General features: G+C 38.9%; 1 protein-coding gene across 3 annotated transcripts in view; it reads left to right on the plus strand.

Moving 5' to 3' along the window:
- Nucleotides 1-13,026: 13,026 nt before the first annotated feature.
- Nucleotides 13,027-22,260, plus strand: part of CACNA2D3 (calcium voltage-gated channel auxiliary subunit alpha2delta 3) — a 390,394-nt gene continuing 381,160 nt past the window's right edge. For all 3 annotated transcript variants that reach the window (XR_011003009.1, XM_068201787.1, XM_068201786.1), the window contains exons 1-2: nt 13,027-13,731; nt 14,357-14,438. Coding sequence is in view for 2 of the 3 variants with exons in the window: in XM_068201787.1 (XP_068057888.1) it covers nt 13,613-13,731; nt 14,357-14,438 (201 nt within the window). In the remaining variant the exon portion in view is untranslated. The remainder of the gene's footprint in view (nt 13,732-14,356; nt 14,439-22,260) is intronic.

The following is a 22,260-nucleotide window of genomic DNA, read 5'->3' on the forward strand; positions in this document are numbered from 1 at the left end:
TGTTTATATTCCTTTTTTTCACTGTGTGTTTTTACGTGGAGTTGCAAACATCCCAAATTTCTCTTTACCCATAAGAAAAGAAGAGATCTCTTTCTCTCTGTGTTCTCTTGTGGATGTTGGGGCAGGTATCTTTGCCTCCCCTCAGGCACTGAGCTCCAGCCCTGTGGGACACCCATTTGTTGTTTTGGGATCCTGGCTCTTAGCTCCCATGGCTGTGACAAAATTCTGTTCCTGTAGAATATAATTACTTTTGATTGTTCTGCATTGTTCTTGCTCTGTGTTAGTTTTTTTCACTAATTTACAGTAAGAAAAATATTTGGACTCCTGACTTTTCTTATGCCTTATCTCAGAAATACTTGTTTTGTGGTTTAAGGTGAAAAACTGAGTCAGGACCTCTAAATGGCATCATACAAACCCCTTCAGCAAATGCAATTGTCTCTCACATAGATGGGCCTTCCTATGCAGAAAGATGAGTTTATTTAGTAGAGATGTTAAAGTTGCTTATATTATTCTTTATGTACCTATGAAAGTGAAATATGTCACTGACAAAAAAATGTGTCATGAGTTTAATTTTTCTTATGCAAAATAAAAGATATTTTCTTTCTTACTTTGTTGGATATTTTTGAGAAAAACAGATTTTTTTTTTAACTGAAGGTATTGAGAACAAAAATGAACTTTTATTTTGGAAGACAAGTGCTTATCTGTAAGTTAAATTTTAAAGCTGTCTCTTTAGGAGGCAGAAAGGAAGAGACAGACTCATGAGTTGAAGCTGTTTATCTTGTGTGTGCAGGGGATTTGGGAATGTGATTCTGATGTATTTTAATTCTTTGAAATTGTTGCTGCAGTAATGCTTTTCTATTTTAATTTTGGATGACGCATGTGTACACAGAACCAACAGAGCAAGTTTCTGAGTTTAGAAGTCCCTGCTTGCAGCTGCTTGAATTGCACTGTGCTTTGGACTAAAGCAGGTGTTTAACTTGTCTATCTGCCTCTTATCCTCTCCTCCACCCCCTGTGCCTCTGAAGTGGACTGTGAAATGCTGTAGCAGCAGTTGAGTATGGCTGTTGAAGGAAATGGAAGGAGAGACACTCTTGCTTTAGCACAGCAGGAGTCTCTGTATGTTGTGGAGACCTGCTGCACTCACACAGCTACCATGCAAATATCATGTCATTTTAAAACACCATCCTAAAGGAAAATAGTCCTAAATGATGGACTTTGCTAATATTGAAGAGTAGAATTAAGAAATGCTACAAAAGGTCTAAACATACCTGGGTTTTTCTGGGGCTGATTACTGTTGTGTTGGAGGACTTAAGGACAGTCCCATTCAGACAAGTCAAATGAAGGGGTTATGTAGTTTCTAAATATTTAATTTCGAGGAGAAAGACTCAAAAGTGTGGTCCAGAGGAAACTATATCTGATCTGCAGGTACTCCCCAGTGAATGATCCTTCATGTATGAATGTACCATTAGAAGTCCAAAATGTAATAAAAATGTGCATACCTGGAACTGACAATGTTCAGATGTGTGCAAAAACCAATCAAATTCCTTCTAATCCAGAAATCAGGGTCCAGTTTGCTGGCTGTTTTTGTAGGCATTTTTGAATGTTGCATGCTTGCCAACAGAAGGCTCAGCCAGCCTTACTTTAGCCTGTGAACTCTGAACTCAGTAAGTAGAGCAGACTCTTCGTCTGTCAAGTTTTCATTAAATTTTAAAATACATATGCAGGTTTGTGGTGTCAGCAAAGAATTCCTTCTGGCAGGATTCAGCTTCAGGACTTTGTGCTCCAGGATAACCCTGCTTGAGCAGGAAGGTTGAACCACTGTGGTCCCTTCTAGCCTGACCCATTCTGTGACTCCAGAACTTCAGTACCTGTGTTGGTAGCTCTCTGTGGTGTTATTTACATCCCATAATTCCTATTAGCCAGGAGCTGAGGGCTCTGCTCAGTGAAGGCAGATTTAGTGTGTGCACAAGCTGTAAGCCTTGTGATGATCATTGTCACAGCACTTCCAACACAAAGGGCTTCCCTGCCCACAACAAACCGCTCTCAAGCTCACCGCACATCTCTTCCCAACCTCTTGCTGAGCCTTGGCAGGCTGGCACAAGGGCAGATTCTGCAGCTGGTTTCCTTTTAATGAACTGGAAATGGCATTACACGGGCGCAGGCTTGGTGTTGACCCCTGACTGATGTGTTATTTCACCAGGTAACTTCCTCTGTGCGTGTGTTAGTGCGGAACAGGCACGTTCCACTGCACACAATGGCTTCATTCTTCACTAGATAAATATAATGTGAGTAATTGCAGTTCATTATGTAAATTCCTCTGTGTGAGACTTTTATGGAGTAGTAATGGATTTTGCAGAATGTTTTTTTCCTACACAGAATGCTGTTTTTTAAAACAATGTAACAGTGTCCATCAGGAAGGAGGCTTCTAAATCTGCAATTTAGAACATTTTGTTATAACTTAGTCTAACTTGAATTGGAGAGAACAATACTGACCATAGAAACATCTTACTGCCTACAACTGGAAGGTGAAAGGCTATTTGGTGTGATAATTTGTTGTTATTTTACTATTTATTAAGCATCTACATCATAGTAGGGGAACAAGGATGGAATTTAAGAGGAAAGAAACCTATACGCCTAAATAAAAGGAAAGATATGGGAGAGTTAAAAAAATGTGATGGACAAGAGGAGAATTGAGGTCTAGAGGCACCATTGTTTGTGGTAGTAATGGAAAAATATCTAAAACATAGGAAACCTCTTGGTAAATCCTAAATTTATAGGGATTATTTTAAGTATTTCTCTCCCTGTATTTGTGTATGTTAGTACTGGTACAGCGATAACAACAAATATTTGAATATAATAATAGAAGAGCATTCTAGTGTGAAAAATAGGAACAGATCTTCTGTTGGTAAAGCATCATTAAGAATGAAATATTAAAGGACTGAAAGATATCCCTGTTAACCCGATATTATTTTTTTCTGACAGTATGGTTTAAAATCCCATCTTATATTTAACTGCAGATTTCTGCCTAAGTTTTGCATTTCTGGCATGTAGAAAAAACCCCAGTCAAATGACAAAAAAGCTGGCTACTCTTACACCTCAGATTGCAGTAGTTTTTTAATGAATCTTTTCTGCTTGGAATAATGTGGAATGGCCTTTGTTTCTGGGCAATAATAAATGAATGTGTGAAAATCTTATATTTTATTTCTGTTGGGTTATTCTGTTTTGCAAATAGAGGAGAGAGTGTTTTATCCTTATGTTGACTGATAACACCAAGATGCAGTTAGGTCAGTCAGCTCTGCTGCCCAGGTTTGTGAAGACAGATCTTTGTTGTGTCCTGGTGAATTCCAGCCAATACTGTGACATATCAGGAGGGCCCTGACAGGCTTCCAATCTAACAGTGTTCCTAAAATATTGACATATACAGAACGGAAGCCTTTGTGTGTTTTTGCTATAGCTGAGATCCCTGCATACTGGACAAAAACTGTTAATGAGGGAAATAGTTCCAACATACTTAGAAAAGCAGCTCAAGTCTATAAATGAATGAAAGGAAAAGCCAGATTACACAGCTGCTCTGTGTAATGGCTAGCCTGTCTTCAAACAACTCGACTGTGAAATGATGCAAGCCTTGAGATTATTACTTTTCCCCACTGGCAATTTGTATGCTTGAACAGCCTGTGCTCTACTATATTTCAGTCTCAGGATGGGGGTGGCAGGATGCTGGGGGGTGCATATTGTGCCAGTTGTGGTAAAAAAGGGCAATTAGGGCACTCCATTAAAAAAAATAAATCCCTAGTCACTTCAACTACTATTCTTCAAAATGTACAACACTGGCTTTCTGGGTGGTACAGCAAGGCAAGATGCCCAGAAAGATGACATGTGTTGTCTTCAACTACTGCAGTTTCCTGGTCTTACTGCTTCAAGAAATATGTAACTGCTGCTCTAAAAAGTGCTCCTTGAAGTGTGGGCTGTTGTCAGATCTGCCTCTTGCTGCCAGCAGGCTGTGGGATCAGGTGTTACCCAGGGTGCTGTGGAAGAGCTCAGCTTGGCTGAAGGACTGGAGCTGGCTCTGTGCATCTGTAGGTTAAAGACTGGGCATGTACTGATTGCATCCAGAGTACCTAAACGTTGTCCTGGGAAACTGAAGCTTTTTATTTACTCGATTTGGGAGAGCTTATCTCTTCAGAGCTCTGCAGTTTCTCAGCTGTGTGTTATGACTGTCTTGCTTTGCCTGGGAGTAATTGGTTTGGTTCAGCAAACCTACCAGACTCCTGACTACTAGGACAAAACTGTTAAAAAGAAGTGCCATTGAACTGTTGCAGTTTTCCTTGATAACAACAACATCATAGTATTGCTTTCCTTTCATAACTAAAAAAATGGTCTGGCTTTAGATTTTAAAGCTTGAAGCAAAGTAAGGAGCTTCCTAAAACAGCTGCTTGGGAGGAGGATTTTAAGCAGTGTGAGCAGATGACACCTCAGGTAGAGATTCCCTGGGGAGAGGTAACACCCCAGGGAACCAGCAGGGCACTGGTGAGGGGGTCAGGGGGCTCATGGTGATGGATGGCAGTGGTGCCCTCAGGGACTTGTGGCTGTAGCCCTTGATTATGAGGCAAGTGTCACAGGAGCACAGGGCATCACTTCAGAAGGCTTTTCTTGGAGTTCTGGCACCTCCTGTTCTGGAGACTGAGCAGCTTTTGCAGTTCAGGTTTATTAACTGGTAACTTTGATATGAACTAGAACTTTTAATCTGAGAGAGAACTGACCATAGGCTGTGATTTACATGGCTGTGTCTTCTCCAGAAGCCTGTAGGAATCAGAATGGTATCTAGGATGAAATAGCCTTTACTACATTTATAAAGGAGGATGGAAGCATGGGATTTAGGGATCCAATTAGATGGAAAAATGTTTAGGGAATTTGAGGTGGTGTTGTGAGAAAGTGGGTGGTACCTCTCTGTGGCTGGGAAAAGTGGGACTTGCAATAGATAAAGGTGAGAACTGAAAATAGAAACACACAGCAGTGGAAAACAAAATGGTGGGGGAATAAATGTACTGGAGGAAAATTATGGAGCCTTAGATTACACATGCCAAATTATGTATCAGGTTTTATAATACTCAGGAGAAGCTCTTGGGGTCTTGATGCAATCCCCTCTGACTGCCCCCCTGAACTGTTATGCTAGCTCAGTCTTGGGGGACGGCCGAGGAGCAGAGCTTCAGAAGCCAGGAGAGAGAGGCTCAGTTTCCATGTGTTTATTTTCAGGGGAGAAGGAGGAAAAAGAGACCGAACAATGGCGGAGTGGGTTTTTATCTAGGTTCTGGGGGGTTGGGGCCATCTGGCCTCTGGCCAATAGGTTCCCTCTAGGGTTTAAGGGTCATTCCAACATTCCTATCTGTGGGGGTCTGCTGCAGGATGATACCATTCCTTAAAGAACTGCAACAGGGTCTGAGGGCTTTCCTGCGTCCTTCTTGTCTTTTTTGTAAACATTGACCAGATAGCCTATTGCGTTTTATCTCGGTAACCCTCAGCTAATTAAAACCACAACTTTGAGGAAAGTTAAGAAGTTCATCCACCTTTGAAAAGGATACAATTATTTCTAGTAACAGCTGAGAAGTGGAGGGCTGAGGACTGCACAACCCTTTAATTCTTATTTTTGAGGTCCCTGATAAATGGCACATATAATAAAACATCCCCTTTGGACTGTCACTGATGTTGTCACCAGTGTGTCCCCTTTGGTGTTGTCACTGGCCTTTGCTCAAACATTGCATTGAATCCATTATCTAAATCTACTTTATTGGTCCCAATTGAAGATTAAGCAAAAGAGTTTTCACAGCATATAAAAAAAAAAACCCTGAACTAAACCAAACCTGCCCCCACCTCCCCCCAAACTCCAGCCCTCAAAACCACAAAATATTGGGGTGGGAAAAATGTGATAATAAGTTTGACTCAGAAATTTTCCTCTTTTTTTCTAAAATCTATCTAGTATTGTGTACTTATATGTAAAATTGTATGAACTGGCATTTGGGTGGTGTTTTTTTCCTTCTCTTTTTATGGATAGGAAGGATGACTATATTATAGCCTGAACTTGTTAGTATTAATGTTTAAAATGGAGTGATGCATTAAAAAGTAATAAGCACAGCAGTCTGAGTATGTCTGTTGCAATGTTAGTGACACTATGATGGATCAACAGCCTGTAAAATAGAAATGCAAGCTCTGGCAAATATTTTACCTAACACTTATTAGTGTATTTATGGGTATCAATTGTACTCTTACTTTGCATCTTTTTAAATATAATCATGGTTTAATATATTTTAAAAACCTACAAACCTATAAATCTGCTGTTCTTCTCCAGGTGTGAACTTTCCATGGCATGTAATGTCAAGTTATAGTATTAAAGTAGAAGTAGAATTTGAGCACTATACACAAGGAAGAATTTGAAACCACAGAATAAGAAGCTATCTTGTTGTTTTGGTGTTTTTTTCCTCTGATGGGGTGTTTTGTGTGATGTTGGAATCAGTCATTTTGCCCAAGTCCACTTTTCCACTTTACAGTATTATAGAAGTGCCCTAATAATAGATGTTTTCATCTGTCTACAGCAGCCAGATGCCATCAATTAATGTTCCCCAGAACAAGAATGCACTTGCACTGGTCGGACAAAATACAATCTTAAATTTGATTCCTACCCAAGGTGACAGTTACCCCTTAAGGAATGAAACTTGATTTGCATAAGCCAGCAACTCATAAATAGGTTTTATCAGCTTGCTATTGTGACCTTAAGACAAATAATGACTTGCTTACACTCTTCTTGAAGTTAAATCAATTTCAAACTCTGAAAAGTTAAGAAATTTGCTTAGTGCTCCCCAGTATTATTTTAGACCTTATTGAAATGTCTTTCTGTTTTGGTAGTTCCTGGTGGCCTTTCTCTGCAATTGAGATCAGATATGTAAGTATAATAACATCACAGGACACTTCATTCTGTTATATATTATTCTTCCTTATGCAACAATTTAATGGAGTTCATTACTACAGTGTGTTACTTCTTAATAAATACTATTTTCAGTTTGAGATAACTTTCCTTTTGAGATAACTTTGATTTTCAGGATAAGTCAATGTTCACAATAAATGAAAAAGGCTCAACAAAGTGATAGAGCAGAGGTGGATCACAGGTTAGCAACTGCTGCCATGGAATTATACAAAATCCATTTTCTGTACTCAAGAAGCAGAGCTGTGGTGAATATCAGATCAAGAAACTGGCAGTTTAGTCAAGACTTCATAAAAGCCACCACAAAATTCATACTTGTGATGTAGGAATTAGTTGTAGAGTGACAGAATTCTGGGCCTCTGAAGTACCTTATGGCTCTATGTAATTACCTGACAGGGCACTCTTTCTTGGGTTAAAAGCCATGTTATGTTTTCCACTTAGCAATAAGAATGTTATTTTGAAAATAATTGCATGCCAACCCAAAGTCTGCAGGTTGCTTTCAGCTGAGTGCTTGGAACCTTGACCTCCCTGATGACAGTGACTCCACAGATGTCACTTCATCTCCTGCTGTAGAAGGTGCCCCTTTGGCAGTGGCTGCTCAGGACTGTTCCTCCATCCTCCCTCAAATACACCGTTTTTGGCACCTAGTGCTTGTGTCACCAATCCTGCCAAGGTCTGGAGTAGAGGCAATGCTTTTCTTAACCCTTGATGCTGCAACAAGGGCCCTGAGGAATTTGTAAGGTTTGGGGGTGAACATTCACAGGACATTATAGACATGATGGGTTCATTCTAGAGTGTAGACAGCAATGGATTCACACTTAAATATGCTGTGACCTCTAGGGTTTTTTTTTAATTGTCAGAGAAAGAACGCTAGATAGGTTAATTTCCATAGCATTCTGTCCATTATATCAGAGCTCTTAATTACAGTTTCTCATTTTTAAGTCCTATCTGTAGTTTGCAGGTATTTTGAATTCATTGAAAGCATTAACATTTACAACCTAGCACCAGCTTTGGGAGTAAAAAGATAGTTTATTTGCTTAGAGAAGAGTTCATTTCCCAGCGTGAAACACTTGAAAGAAACCAAAGGCAGACTTTGTCTTAATAGTTGAAAATTCAAAATAAATGAAGCTTATGTAAAATGGCAGTAACAGACTAGAGCTACAGTGGACTGCTGAAATTGGATTTGGGTAGCTATAAACATAATTAGCTTAAAGCATTCTAGCTTGCCATGCAGTGTGAGCTCTCATAGGCTGGGATTGATAATGCTTTGCTCTTTTGCATTTTAACTCCTTGTGGAGATTCAAAAGCCAGCTGATCTTAGGCTTTGTGGAAGCGAAATTAACCACACGTTCCTTGGGGGGTTATGGCAAACTGTGAGTTTTATTGGGTGTTGAAATGTGCTAAAGATAACGTGACAGAAACCTAAAATGCTGTACTACCAACGTACTAATTAGGATTGTATATTAGTATTCTCAAAAATATTTAGAGATTTGTGTTTCTAGTTGTGTAAATGATTGATTTCATGTAAAGATTGGTTGTGCATGCTCTTAATGCTCTCATGGTTGAAATACTAGTGCTTGATTTGACCTGAACAACATACACAAACAAGGTGATAGTATTGTAAAGTTGCATATAAGAAATACTGATGTGGTTCAGAATTTCTGCAGGATTTTTGTTTCTCTGAAACACTAGCTCATGCCCATTATGTGAAGTTGTGCTCATTTAAGCCAGCGAGTAATGCCACTTGACCTCAATCTTTGCTGTAAGTGGGTTGGAATTGGTCAATAACTTGGCATTCCCACAACAGTGGAACACTTAGATTTATACACGTGGGACTTCCATAAAATTCTAGGAATACACGTTCAGCCTCTCCAGAGTAGGCTTCATGTGCAGCCTCCTGCTCTTCCTCAGATGTACGGCTCACTTGAAACAAGTGAGTCTGTGTTCACACAGCAGGCAAACACTACTCAATGAGTGCTTCCACCACTGGGCTGTTTCCAAATAATAAATTCAGAACATTCAGATTTTGCCTTTCATCTGACAGTCTCAAGCATTGCAAAGCTGAGATAACTTTTGTTATCCCTCTACTTCTCCTGCATCTATTTTCCATGAGTAAGTGTATGTGAAACATTATGCTTATACAGAAGTAAGAGAAAGTTTCATAGAGGGCTGGAAGGATTTTTACCATGGGACATTATAACAAATTTTTTACTGTATGAGGTGACTCTATATCCTTTCACTTTTTCCCTTTTTATTCTCCTACTGCCTTTATTTAAGGGAGATTTTTTTTTTTTAAATGAAATATATCAAACAAGAGTGAGAATGGACAATTTAGTCTGATAAATAAAAAATTCACTGTGGAGAACACATCTGAGGATTATAGTCTTAGTATTTAGAAATGCAGAGGAACGTAGTACAAAGCAAGTATTAACACCATGTAATGTAGTTACAGCTTTTCTAGTTTTGCAGTATCTGAATCTTCTATTTTATGTGGAATATAGATAAATTGACATTTTTCCTTTATTGTATTCTTTTTAAAATATTAATTTCCAGTGGAGGTGGCTTACATCTTCAGCAAGGCTTTTAGTACTTCAGCCTTTTGCATTTATTACTCTGTTTAGAACTCATTGTAGATAAGCATCAGAAAAAAATACAATAAACATTTGTGTTAATTATATCATTTCTTCCTACCCTTCTCCCCTGCACCATATGTTCTCTTCTCTGTATGGCTCTTGATTGACTTTGGGTTTGATACATGAGAGACCCCAGAGACCTCAAAATACACGCTGATGATGCAGCTGTGACCCTGTTTCTGCACCTTTTCCTAAGTGTAAATATACCTGGAGGTAAAAGAAAAGAACAATGGGATTAATTAATCAAGTAGTTATTATGTGTATTTATATATAGGGCTTTGCCTTAGTCTGTAGTGTCTGCTTCAGCCTTTGTGTCATATCTCATATTATCCCTTGACCTAGATTTTTTGTTTGTTTATTTGTGGGTTGGTTTGATTGTTTTTTTGTTTTTCCTCCAATCCCTTGGTTATTTTCTTGAATGTGATCCTTTGAAAAACCTTTGGGGATTCATCAAGTTTCTCTGCCCCTGTCTGTGACTTTCCATTACAACATTTGAGTCACATATCCAAGTTTTATTTCTGCTTTCATAGGGAAAACAGCTTCTTTCATTTTTTGTGAGATACCAAAATGCACCATTGTGCTTGATCATCAAGGACACAGCAGAAAATTAGTTGCCATTTTTTACCCCTTAAAAATGAGAGGCCAGGAGCAGGGAGATGCAACTTAATACACTTGTATAGGGAGCTCTATTTCAGAGACCAGTGATATGTAAGGAACTTACCTGCACTTTCTGCTGAGATTCACTTTGCTTTCAGAATGTGTATTTGCTATGTGCATAAGTGCTTTCCTTCTCTGGTCAGTTATCTGTGCATACACTTTTCTAGAGGGATCAAAAATTATTCCAGATTCAGCAGTTGTCTCTAACAGCATAAGGGCATGATAGAAATGCCACATTACTTCCAAAAGATAAATTCATTACTATGCTTTGAAACTTGGCTTTCTACTGCCTTTGCTCCAGGACACCACAAGGCTGTAGCAAATAATGAAACACCTTGCTCTATCCCCAGTAAAAAGGACTGAAAGTCTTCAGCAGGACTTACCACTTCTTTTTCCTGTCTTTTTCTTGCTCCTTCATTATGCAAACCCACTCAGGGAAAGTTTCTGCATCCTGATGGGAACAACACTGGAGAAATGCTGACATGAATTTTGAATCCGGTGTCACGACTGCAGTGATCTGCATACCAGGAATAGTCAGCAGTGGTCAGGCCAGGACACAGCTGCAGACAGGTTGTGGTGTCACCTGTGGTGGTTTGTGGGTGCTATGGCTCAGGCTTGCTTTCCATTCACTGAATGGTCGGGAGGAGCTGATTTCCTGCACCGACAAACCCAGTGTGCACGAATGAAAGGTGCTGAAAGCACTCCGAGGTGTAGTGTACACAAGTGCTTGTTAACACAAAAGAAGCTTGTTCTTTCAAGCAAAAATTAATTTTCCTAGTGAATTGAGTTTCTTAGACTAGCAGTCATACAAATACAATTTTTGTATTAAACAAATGTGAGTGTCCAGTTTTGCACAGACCAGATGCATAAACTGTAGGTCTGATCTAGTTTTGAATGTATGATAAATGTAAACAAAGTCAAGGTTTGATGAATGACTTCATCATCTTCTCTTGCCTATAATTAGTGATGGGTTAAGTCTATGTTAAATTTTGCTGGCCTCTTGAACACAGGCATTTTGTGTGCTTTCAAAAAGCTTTCAGTAATGCTTTCAGAATTGAAGGTAACTCTAACTTGTCATCAGGGCACTGTGTTGGCTTGAAGCAGATAAGGATCTTTGTTAACATAAGAACTGTTTGAATCTCAAAAAATGAGCTTATGAATTTACTGCCTGCCAATGTTTAGCATGTACAAAGAAGCAAACAGCACAATTATTGAGACATTCACCCATTTCTGTTTCATTCCTGGCTTTGGAAAGGTACCATTGTTTATGTAATATGTTCAAAGGAGCACATAATTGATTATATACTGTTAGTCAGCCGTGTGCATTTTTTACATTTCTGCCTGTAGGTAAGCTGAACACCTGGTGACATGGCAGCATGTTTTAATCACTGCTTAGGAAATCCACAGTAACGGCACAGATAACAGGACTTTCAAAATGGTTCAGAAATACACAAAATAAATGTTCCTTTGAAGAAATTTTCTCTTTATTGCCCTAATATGAAAGTATTAGTACAGAGGGAAATGTGATCTATTTACTGTTCCTGGTGGGGATGGCTGGTGGGTGGTGAAAGTTGCAGGGTGCTGTGCTACTCTGTTCTGCACAGTTCCCCTGTTAGTCTTTCTATCTTTAAACTTCTCTTTTCTTCTGAGAGAGCAGAAAGCTTTTGTCAGCTAGGTATTGAATAGAGGTTCTGATATTTAAAGCAAACTGTTCAGTGCTCTTAGAGATGTTAATGAGGAAAGAAATACAGGTACTACATCGCGAGCTTCAAGATGGAAAATGTTAAGATAAGAACAGTGTACAGAGGCAGAGTGACTATTTTGAGGTGTTAATTCTAACTACAGAGGGAAGAAACTAGAATTCTGGAGTGGACACTCGAGCTATATTGTAGGATGCAAGGATGACTCAGCCCATGCTCACATCATGGTCTTGCCATACTTGTTTACATTAAAGTTCAGTTGCTATTTTAAGTCTGCACATTTAGTGGAGTAGAAGGTGAGAAAAAAGCAGAAGGAGAAGAATAAAAGCAAAAGGAGGGAGGGTATATTTTAAAATGCAACAACAACAAAAATACCTGGACCAATCCCTCCTGCTCCGTACGCTGCTCTCTCACTGGAAGAGCTTGTAATCCTATATTTGCTATATCAAGAGGATTCTTCTATGAGCCCAAATTAATAATTTATTCATAAGCTGGAGTCAGCCCGCATTGATTTACCTATGCTGCATTTCTTTTCATTCATAAGCCTTTGCTGGTCCCGAGCTCTCGGAGAGTGACTTGCTGCAGTGCTCCGGCGTGGGAGGAAGCAGCAAACGCGCCTTTATGCACAAGGACGTGCTCCCTACTTCTCGATTAAATGTGCCAGCCTGACCGACAGCCGGGGCTCGCTCCGGGAAGCCGCCGCTGCCGCTCCTGGGCGATGCTCCCTGGGCAGGGACCGCCGCTCGGCTCCCTCCGCCCGCCCGCGCCCGCCCCGGTGCGGCGCCGCGGCCGGGATGCTCCGGCCACCGCACGGCGCTGAGCTCCGGGCAGCCTTCGCCTCTCCGGGCTGTGTGACAGACAGGTGCTTGTCATGCAGCCGTGCCCTGCCTGAATCCGTCTCCGGTGGGTGTGCACGGCCCCACGCCCCCGCCCCTGCCAGCCCTGCCGAGCCCTCCCAAGCTCAGCCCCCGGCAATGTGCAGCGCTCTCTTCTCGCCTTCCTGGAAGGGCTCAACTACACTTTCAGCACCTCCACACTTTCTCTGCTTTTGCCGTGCCCTCCCTCTGGTCCAGCTCCTCCTGCCTGCCTCTGTCTCGGCGCTATCCCGTTAAAAGGCTGCTGCTCCTGCTCCGCTGAACCAATGCTCTGGCTGGCTTGATCAGGGATGAAGGCTGGAGGTTATCGGCGAGGGAAAGGAGAACTCTAGGCAGCTTTCCATTTGCAAAGTGAGCAGTAATTGCAAGAAGACAGCCTTCCCAGCTGGAATCAATAGTCTGCTTTCTTGCTGCTAAGGGCACTTTGGAGCAGCAGTAGGTCACTGAAGTAACTTCAGCACACTGCTGACTGCGGAGTTGTAAAGAACTACATGCAAGTGGCTGCAGTAGTGCTGGAAAACGCTTTGCTGTTACCAGGGACACAATAGTTTTCAAGTCATTAGAGCTTCGATTCAGGTCCCACTCCTTCCATTACACAGAGAGGGTCATTCTTGGAAGAATGAGGATGGAGCTGTGAAATTTTTTTTCCAGTGTCCCCTTCTAGTGGAAGGGGGTAAGAGTGGGGAAAAAGAAGCTTTTACAAGCAAACCCCCACTGCTGCTGAACTCAGCTTCACTTGAATTTCCCAAACCTTTCCAGGCACAGAGAGGCACAATGCCAGAGAACCTGAATCTTCTTCGGGCTTTTGGGGGTTTTTTCTTTATCTTCTGGACAGCTTTTAACACAGCCTTAGTGGATGTGGTTGGATCGGAGCAGCAGATCCCCTTGTCAGTGTAAGTGCTTTCATGCTATTCCTCTCAGGACCATGTTCAAGAATGAGAACTTGGCTGCTCAAGTTCTCCTGTTTTTGTATTGCAGATATTTGACTGTTCCAGGGCACCTTTGCTCCTCTGTCAGCTGTGTTTAAAGTGGTTGTCTCCAAGGCGCTTGGCATTACTTTGATTTTATTGTAGGAGCGTATGTTGGTGGACTATGTGGCCACTGAGTTTTAAGTGCTTGCATTTACTGAAATTGATGCTGTTAACACTTTCTCATGTGGGAATTTATCATTCAGAACTGTTTTGCCATTTTATCTGCTGTTTTCCTTTCAATGGATATATGTCATGTTGTGCCGAAGCACATTTCTGTACAAGTTAATTCCTTAAATGTTAAGGGTTCAGGTTGGTAGTTTCATATCAGAGGCCTTACCTTAGCACAGGATCTAGTTTGTGCTTATAGTTGTACAGCTTCACTGATCTTTTGCTCTGCTTATGTTCCTTAGTGAGCTCTCTAATGCACAATTGCTCGGATCCTTCCGAGTGCAGCTGAAGCTGTTACAGTCTCTGTTGCTAGCTCTGACATGTGTATTACATTTCTTCCTGTCTCTTTTTTTTTTTTTTTTTTTTTTTTTCTTCACAGTGTAAAGCTCTGGGCCTCAGCATTTGGTGGAGAGATCAAATCTATTGCAGCCAAATACTCAGGTTCCCAGCTCCTACAGAAGGTAAGGATTTCTTTGGTTGTAATAAGGAAGGTTTTAACAGAGCAAATGGAGGCAGATTTAATTTTTTAAATGAAGAGGAAAGCAGTGCTGTGTGTGCTTTTGTCCAAGATCTATTTTTGTATTGCATACTAGTCCCTGATGACTTTTTGCATTGCACTGCACTATCTGTAGAGTCCTTGCTTAACCTGATATTTTTGTTGGAATGACTTTTTTTCCCATTGGAAAGTAAACTCCAACACTTATTTCTTGTAGCCTAGGCTTCAACCCAGGTTGCGGGTGTTTAGTCTGGTTGCTGCATTGTGATGATGATGTTTCTGTGCAGAAACAGCTGTTTCTTATGAAAGATGTTAACGTCATTCAAGGAGCAGAATTAGTGCATGTTGTATTATTTTCACCCTGGGCTCTATGTACACAATGCACTGTATCAGGAGAAGGCGGCTACACTGTTGTTTGTCATCTCTGCAGTTTTTACAATGCCATTATTCCCCCAATCATCTCAACCCAGTGCTGAGATGTATTACATCATTACAGATAAGAGGAATGAATGTGGTTATCTTCTTGCTCAGCTGCACAGCTGGGTAATAAGGTGGTGAAGTATAGCAAAAACTTGAGAAATGGGTATAAGCCTACATAATTGGGACAGAGGGTAATGAAAAAGCAGATTTGAGTATTAGGTATATATGAAGGACTTAATTTAAATATGAAACCTATAGTAAACTTCTCTGTTGTGGGCAATTTATTTTTACAACAGTTGCAAAAAAAAAAAAGAGAGAGACTAAGAGGAATATCTTAGATTGAGACTGCTATTTTGGGGCATTTAACATGTGATTCTCAAAATGCAATATGTAAATGGAAAAACATTGAGACATCCACTGATCAAAAACACTCATTCAACCCATATATTAAATTTCTGCTGAATTTTTGTAGACATGATTTTTAGTTCTCAGTACACTATTTTTATTTTTTGTCTGATTGTGAAGGAAATTATTCCTTGAGCTTTTGGTATTTATTTTGAAAGGCTTATATATGTGTGAAATTATATAACAGTACATGTAGCAGCTGAAATAAAAAGCTTGTGCTGTCCTTTAAAATGAAAGCAACTGGCTTTAGTAATTACTAAAGACATATGAGTTCTTTAGTAGCTTGCCTTTTCAGATTTGTATACCCAGGACTGTAAAACATGAATTTCACAAAGCTAAAATACTGAGCTATTAAGAACAAAAATATTTGCCATCTCTTACTGTCTTTCAAGGCCTTTAAATGGCTTCACTTCAATATGTTGGGCAAACTTTCATTTTATTATGAAAATCTGGACACTCAATATTTATTATACTTCCAGCTCACATTCTTTAAAGTCTGTGTAGTCTTACATTGTCATGGTTTTTTATCAACACCTTAAATTCATAAAGCAGATGGAGCTTTCAGTTATGATTAATTTGTAATCAAGTATTATTAAAAAGCTTTATTTTTTTTATTGGGCTGTAACAAACAAGTATCTTTATTTAACTTTGGAGCTCTTCCATGTGCAGCCATTTCTGTGCAAAAATGGTTTTAGAAATGAAACCTACCCAGTGCTGAGCCCAACATTTGCTAGGAGAATATGGAATGTACCGTGTGAGGCAATCATGGTAAAATCCACAAAGAGTCAGTATGGAATCCTTAATCCTCCTTCTCTTCCTCATAGTAGATGCTGCTGTCATCCCTTCTGTGATGTATTTTTTCCCTCTGAAGTAGCAAGATTGCTTCCTATTGGTTGTTATAATTGTAGGTAATTGGAAGCTATTCATTTTACCTTTTCATCAGCATCCTTTCTGTTTCACTAACCAGTGTGTGCTCCTGTTTTTGAAGGTGGACAGTTTGTGTTCTTTCAAAGCTATTTTGTTTTTCTTTCTTGCTTATATTATATTTCCTTATTTAATAAAAAAGAAAAAACACAGGTTTGGCAGGTATTTAGAGCATTTTTATTCCTCTGTCACATATATTGGTTTTTTATGTTTTTCTTCCTTCTGGTTACAGTAATTTTTATAAGATGTCTGTTGCTTTTTCTTTTAATTAGAATTCCAGAATGTCTCTGTCCATTTAAGCTTGCTGTATCCTGGTGTTGATTGTGGCAAATGAGCCTGGATGCCAGATGACTTTAGCATGTACTTTTTTGTATGGTTATAAAGTATATTTTTTCTGTAAGCTTGTCTCAGTAGAAACATACCAAACTTCAAGGTCTGCAAGTATTTTCAACATGCAAAGTCAGTGACAGAGGTTGTCACAACAGTTAAGGAGGTGATAGCACAGGAGGGCTCTAAATACAAATGCCTTTTTTTTTCCACCCCCTCCCTCCCCACTAGCCAGGCATCAAGAATATGTTTGGTATTTACTGTGAGCTCTGGGTGATCAGAATCCATGTCATTTTAAAGTCAAGATTCCACTTTTAGAAGCAGTGAGACTTCTGATATTACCAGAGGAGCCCACATTTCCTGATTATGAATTAAGCATCCTTAAACAAGTGAAGATATAAAACGTGTGTATGATTATGGATCTGGACAGTATAGATTCCTCAACTGTCAACTGCTTTGGAGTGCCATTTAGCTTAATACAGGCTTGCTAAATGAAATATTAATGTAAAGGTTACTTGATTCATTTTGTCAGCACACAGAGTGAGTGCTGCTTTCAAAAGGATGCGCTCACAGTCGAGGCGTGATTGACAGTCTCTACTGCCCAAATGTTTTGCACATTGAGTCATTTGACCCACGCTAAAATTTCATTGAGCAAATTAATTCATGTGAGTTACTCAGTAAAGACATTTTTTGCCATTTTACAGTTGTGAATATTGATGGAGTTATTGCAATTCTTGAGGTCTTGCTGTACTGAGAACATCAAATACGTGACCAGCACTGGTGTCCTCTTGAGATTGTAAAAGATGTATAAGAATATTTTGGTTGCTTTTTGAAAGTATTTTTTTAAAATCCACTACTTCCCATATCTTAATTGAATGTTTCGTTATTTTTTGTCATTATGATAATCTTATCCAAGTATTTTGTTATGCCTCCTATAACTATCTGGAATACATGACTTTTCCCAAAACTGACTTTAGATTAAATACAGATGCTTCAAATTGCTTGGAAGATCATACTTCAGCAAGTAATTGCAGAAACTGTGATGAGGTTTTAAGCAAAATTAGCACTTAAAAAAGGTTCCTTGCTTTCAAAGAAATGGAACAACATTAAGTGTACAAGAAAACATCCAGTAGCAAACAGGACTGTATTATTCCTAATTTGTCTGGTTTCTGGAGGTTTTACAGTTGTCATATACATTTGGAGAGACTCCTTGATGCTGTAGAGATGTTCATACTCCTCACTTAGGAAATACTACTGGGGCCTAAGAATTAATTTTAATTCTCTCTTAGGTGTTGGTTTTTTTCCTTAGCTTGTCAAAAGACATCTGCCTTATTTGAATCCTGACATTTATATTTTTCTTTTGTAAACACTCTGTGTTTAGTGGGTCCTGTATTGAATGTGAGAGTGTAGCCCACTGGCAAAGCCAGGCTTCAAATGTGGGATGCAGAGCAAGGCTTAGGTGCCAGGAACACATTCACTTCAGCTGCTGCAATTAGTGTTTTGGAAAACAGGCTCTGGGGAATGCTGCTGTAATACAGTAAAGCTCTTAAATCAGTGTCTGTGTGAAAGTGCAGCGTGGTCTGTGCTTTCTCAGGCTCCTTTTGATGACACTCTTTTTAAAAAAATATATTCTGAGCTTTGATAATTCTTCACTTCCTCCTGAATTTTTGCTGTTATTTATTGCAAATGTAGGAATGGTGAAAAAACCCTTAATTTCTTGGTCCTTCCACAAGGGTTTGTTCCTGACCAGAAGCCCGTTTAAGGCTCCCTGAGATTTCCCTTATGTAAGTTGTCTGCTGGAGCCCTCAGTGTTATGTAAGCACTGCCTGCCTTGGTCTGAAGCAGGCTGGAGTCTGCATCTGCCTGCTCCTTTCAACAAATCCTTCATTGTGTTGGGAGCTCTCAAATCACTGTTTTCTCAGAGCAGGTTTTTCAGTCAGGAGAGCATTCCTGTTTTTAAAGATGCAGAATTGCATTTATCTCCCTGACTAGGATGGGGTGCTGTATCTCGGTAGTTTCTTGCAACTGTGGAAATGTCAGTGCAAAATTAATATAAAGGGGTGATTTAGATAAATTAGTATTCAGCTGGTGGATCTAAATCATACAGTACATCTATCTTTAGTTTAAATTGTATAATAGGGACTTAAATTCTTAGGCAAGTTTAGTACAATCATCTTGACATTAATTACCTTTATTTTATTCAGCCTTATGCTGGTTTTGGGTTCTTTTTTTTTTTTTTCTCTTTGCTCGAGACACTGCAACTACTGCTTGGAAGGAAGGGTCAAGTAGGACTGAGACCTGCAAGTTAAAGGATAGGCATGGACTGACTTTTTGGATATCAATTTAAACTTTTGCCAGCTGAGCAATTCTAAACCAGCAAAAATAATATATATTTTTAAAATCAAAAATAGGGAAAAATTATCAATAAAATCTGTAGGCATATGGCTGTGAATCAAAAATTACAAAAAACCCATCAAAGGAAATACCACCATCCCCAAAGTCCAAAAACCAAACCAACAGCAACAACCCCTTTCTCCCCACCAACCAAACCTGATACCTACTCCAAAGCCCAAATTCAAAATCCCACCAGCCAAGTAAATGGTGTAGAGTTTACCAAAAATTGTTTTCAGAGTTAATTCATTATAATTTGGACTCCTGGAGTCTGGTTTATGCAAAATGTGTCTCTTAGCACTGATTTAAAATCAAACCTTCAAAAATAAAAGAAATAGACACCTGAGAATCTTACACCAGTATAATTCTGTTGATTAATGCAAATGATGTTTTGGAACTTGCAGAACTTGAAGCTCCATCCCCTTTAATTCCTACAGATCTTTGGGCTACATGAAAGACAAGATTATTCTCCATGCCAAACTAGGTACAGAACATTTGAGTGTGTCTTGAAGTATTTAATGTTATCTGCAGGCATCAAGATGTAAATTCTTCTAGATAGATATTTTAACTTTGTGCAAGAATAAAAAAAAAAATCAGACACATTGTTATGCTACTAATGTATTTGGTGGAAAAACCTGGTGGGTTCCATGCTAATTTTCAGGTAGTATGTTGATCTGTAGAGGAAAGGATTAGTCTTATCAAACTTTGAATACTTTCTTCTTTTTCTCCATAACAAAAAAAAAAAAAAAGACTTGGCCTTCATTTTTGTAATAAAGTTCTGCCTTTTCTAGAGGTATTGGAAAATTTTCTTTCTCTTCTGTGAAGTTAGAACTGCACCTTAAATGATTTGTGTTTTGTACTTTCCTCTCCTGTTTGAATGTTATGGCAGGAGTAATAATTTTTTTAGTGTTGGTAATGGTTCTAAAATGTAGTCAAATCAGCTTGAATATCAAACATCATGTTTTAGATTTCACTTGGTCTGAAAGGGGAGCCATGCTGAGTTCATGTTTTGCTTCCTCGAGCACTCTCTGTTTTGAAGTATGTTCTGTGTCTTTCTGGGTTTTGCAAGCAGAGTGTGATCCTCTTGTATCATTGAAAGTAAAAAAGTTATAATGTTAGTATGTAAGAGGAATATGAGATGGCTTTAGTAAGTTCATGATACATGCATTACACTTTCAGTAATGTCTTTTAATATGGAAATTACTGAGGAGACAATCCAACTGGAAAGCATCAGATCTTAAAGAGAAGACAATGATAATTCCCTTGCTTAATGCATTTATGGCTGTTTGTTTCCACATCCTGTATTGGGAAATGCTTATATTTCAAGGTTAAAGGAGCTGCTCTCCATGCAAATTATCTTGACAGTGAAGGTATGTAGAGCATGAGTAAATGCTGTATTGTAGTGGTGATTCACTCTTAAGTAACTGCTGATCAATACTCCATACTTTCAAATGTCATTACTGTTGTGTAGTGGACAGTTTTTTGTTGCTGATAATAAGTCCAAACACATTTTACAGCACAAATTCTATATTGACAGGGTAGATGGTATTTTACTTTCTGTAGAAGCTTCACTGACAGATTTTAATGAAATAGTTAAATTAATTTGTAGTGGAGTTCCATTTTGCTTTTTTATATATAAATGTTTTTGCAAAAATTACATGGATGTTTTTATGATCCTGTTCAGCATCTGCCAAGTTAATTTGTGTAAAGCTGTAGTACTTTCTTAGAGTGTGGGATCAAATACTTGCAAGATTTGTATTTAAAAAGGAAGTCTTGGCAAAAACACTTCTTTTAACATCATAGTTGGAAAGAAGTTGATATGGGTCTTGGTAACCTTTCCAGAAGTGATTAATTTCAGAGAAAAATAATTACTGAAAATATCCTGCTCCCAGGTCTCCCAGGACCTTCCAGGTGAAGTCACCCATGTAATGAATGATAACCAGTACACTGGTTTTAAAGACAACGCTATATGACATGAGGGGATTGTGATTGCTCAAGGCACTCCTTCACATAGGTGTGTACAGATTCTGCATCCAGCTTATCAAAAATAGGGCAATATAAATTAGTTCTCCATATCCATGGTAGATGTACAGGAACCAGTCTTTAAGCAAAATAACTAATTTTTTGCTACTATCAATTTATTTATTTAATTGTTTTTTTACTGAGAGAAAACCCTGGAATAGTATGGAACTCTTGCAGGTTGGCGGCTCAGAACAGGCTACTGGCCATTATGTAGTCTTTGCTGAACTGCCTTATATTAGGTAGATGAGCTACATCCTTTATTTTGGACTATCATCAATAACAGTAATTGTATTTCTTCTCTGATGTCTGTATCTATGTGCTATTAATCTTTGTGTCTATATCTCCTTAAGGCATAGCTGGGGTGTCCTTCACTTTTCAGAGCAGGAACAGGTTATAAACACAGTTGTCAGTGCTGTACAGGGTAGCCAGGCTGGATGAAGACTTGGTGGTTTTCTTCTCCCCTTTTAATCACGCAAATGATCTTATTGAAATATCATTTTACTATAGAGGAATAAATATGTCAGCTCTAATAGACTAAACTTGTTGGAAAAAGACAAAATGGGACAAAATGGAAAAGTACAAAATGGGACTTCAGTGGGGCTTGTGAGACTCCGGGATGTCCCAGTGAGAAAGAAGGAAATTATCAGATTTAAACTCCTGGTGGATTCCTTATGTACCTGCCACAGGTTCTAGTGCTTTGTTATCAACAATTGATACTTGTTAAAGTTTGTTCTTCGCTGTTGTTATTCTCGGGAAGAATTTTCCTGAAGAATTACTTGCATTGAAGTTTTGCTTCTTTAGGTGGAGCCTGGTAGGTTGGTTGGACGGAGTCTTCAAAGCATAAAGGTTCTTGTAGTGATTATTCATCAAAAGAATTTGACAAGTGATTTCTTCTAACCATATTTTCCAGATTCCTGAAAGAATTGGAAAGAGTTAAACCAATGCATTTCACTGAGGTGATAAAAAGAAATTATAAAATCTTAGAAGGTGTTTTCTTTGTCAAAGTACCTGCTCCTACTTGTGTGTTTTGCTTTTACTTTTCTTGACACGTTTTATTGTTGTCTTTGTTTTTCTCCCTGTCTCTTTCTGAACCACCTTATTTATCTTTCATTTTAATCTTTCTGTATTTAAATGGGCATATTTTTTAGAGAGAAATATTTTCTTTTGAGTCTGATGCCAAATGTTTTGCATAAATAGTTTTGTAGTACAGGAGGCACTTAGAGATAGTTATTTCTATTTATCCTTCTAGATTTAGATCTTAGGGCACCAAAGTTAAGAAAGTAAAAGATGAAGGAAAA

Source organism: Anomalospiza imberbis, chromosome 11 (genome assembly GCF_031753505.1).
Source record: "Anomalospiza imberbis isolate Cuckoo-Finch-1a 21T00152 chromosome 11, ASM3175350v1, whole genome shotgun sequence".
Taxonomy (NCBI): domain Eukaryota; kingdom Metazoa; phylum Chordata; class Aves; order Passeriformes; family Viduidae; genus Anomalospiza; species Anomalospiza imberbis.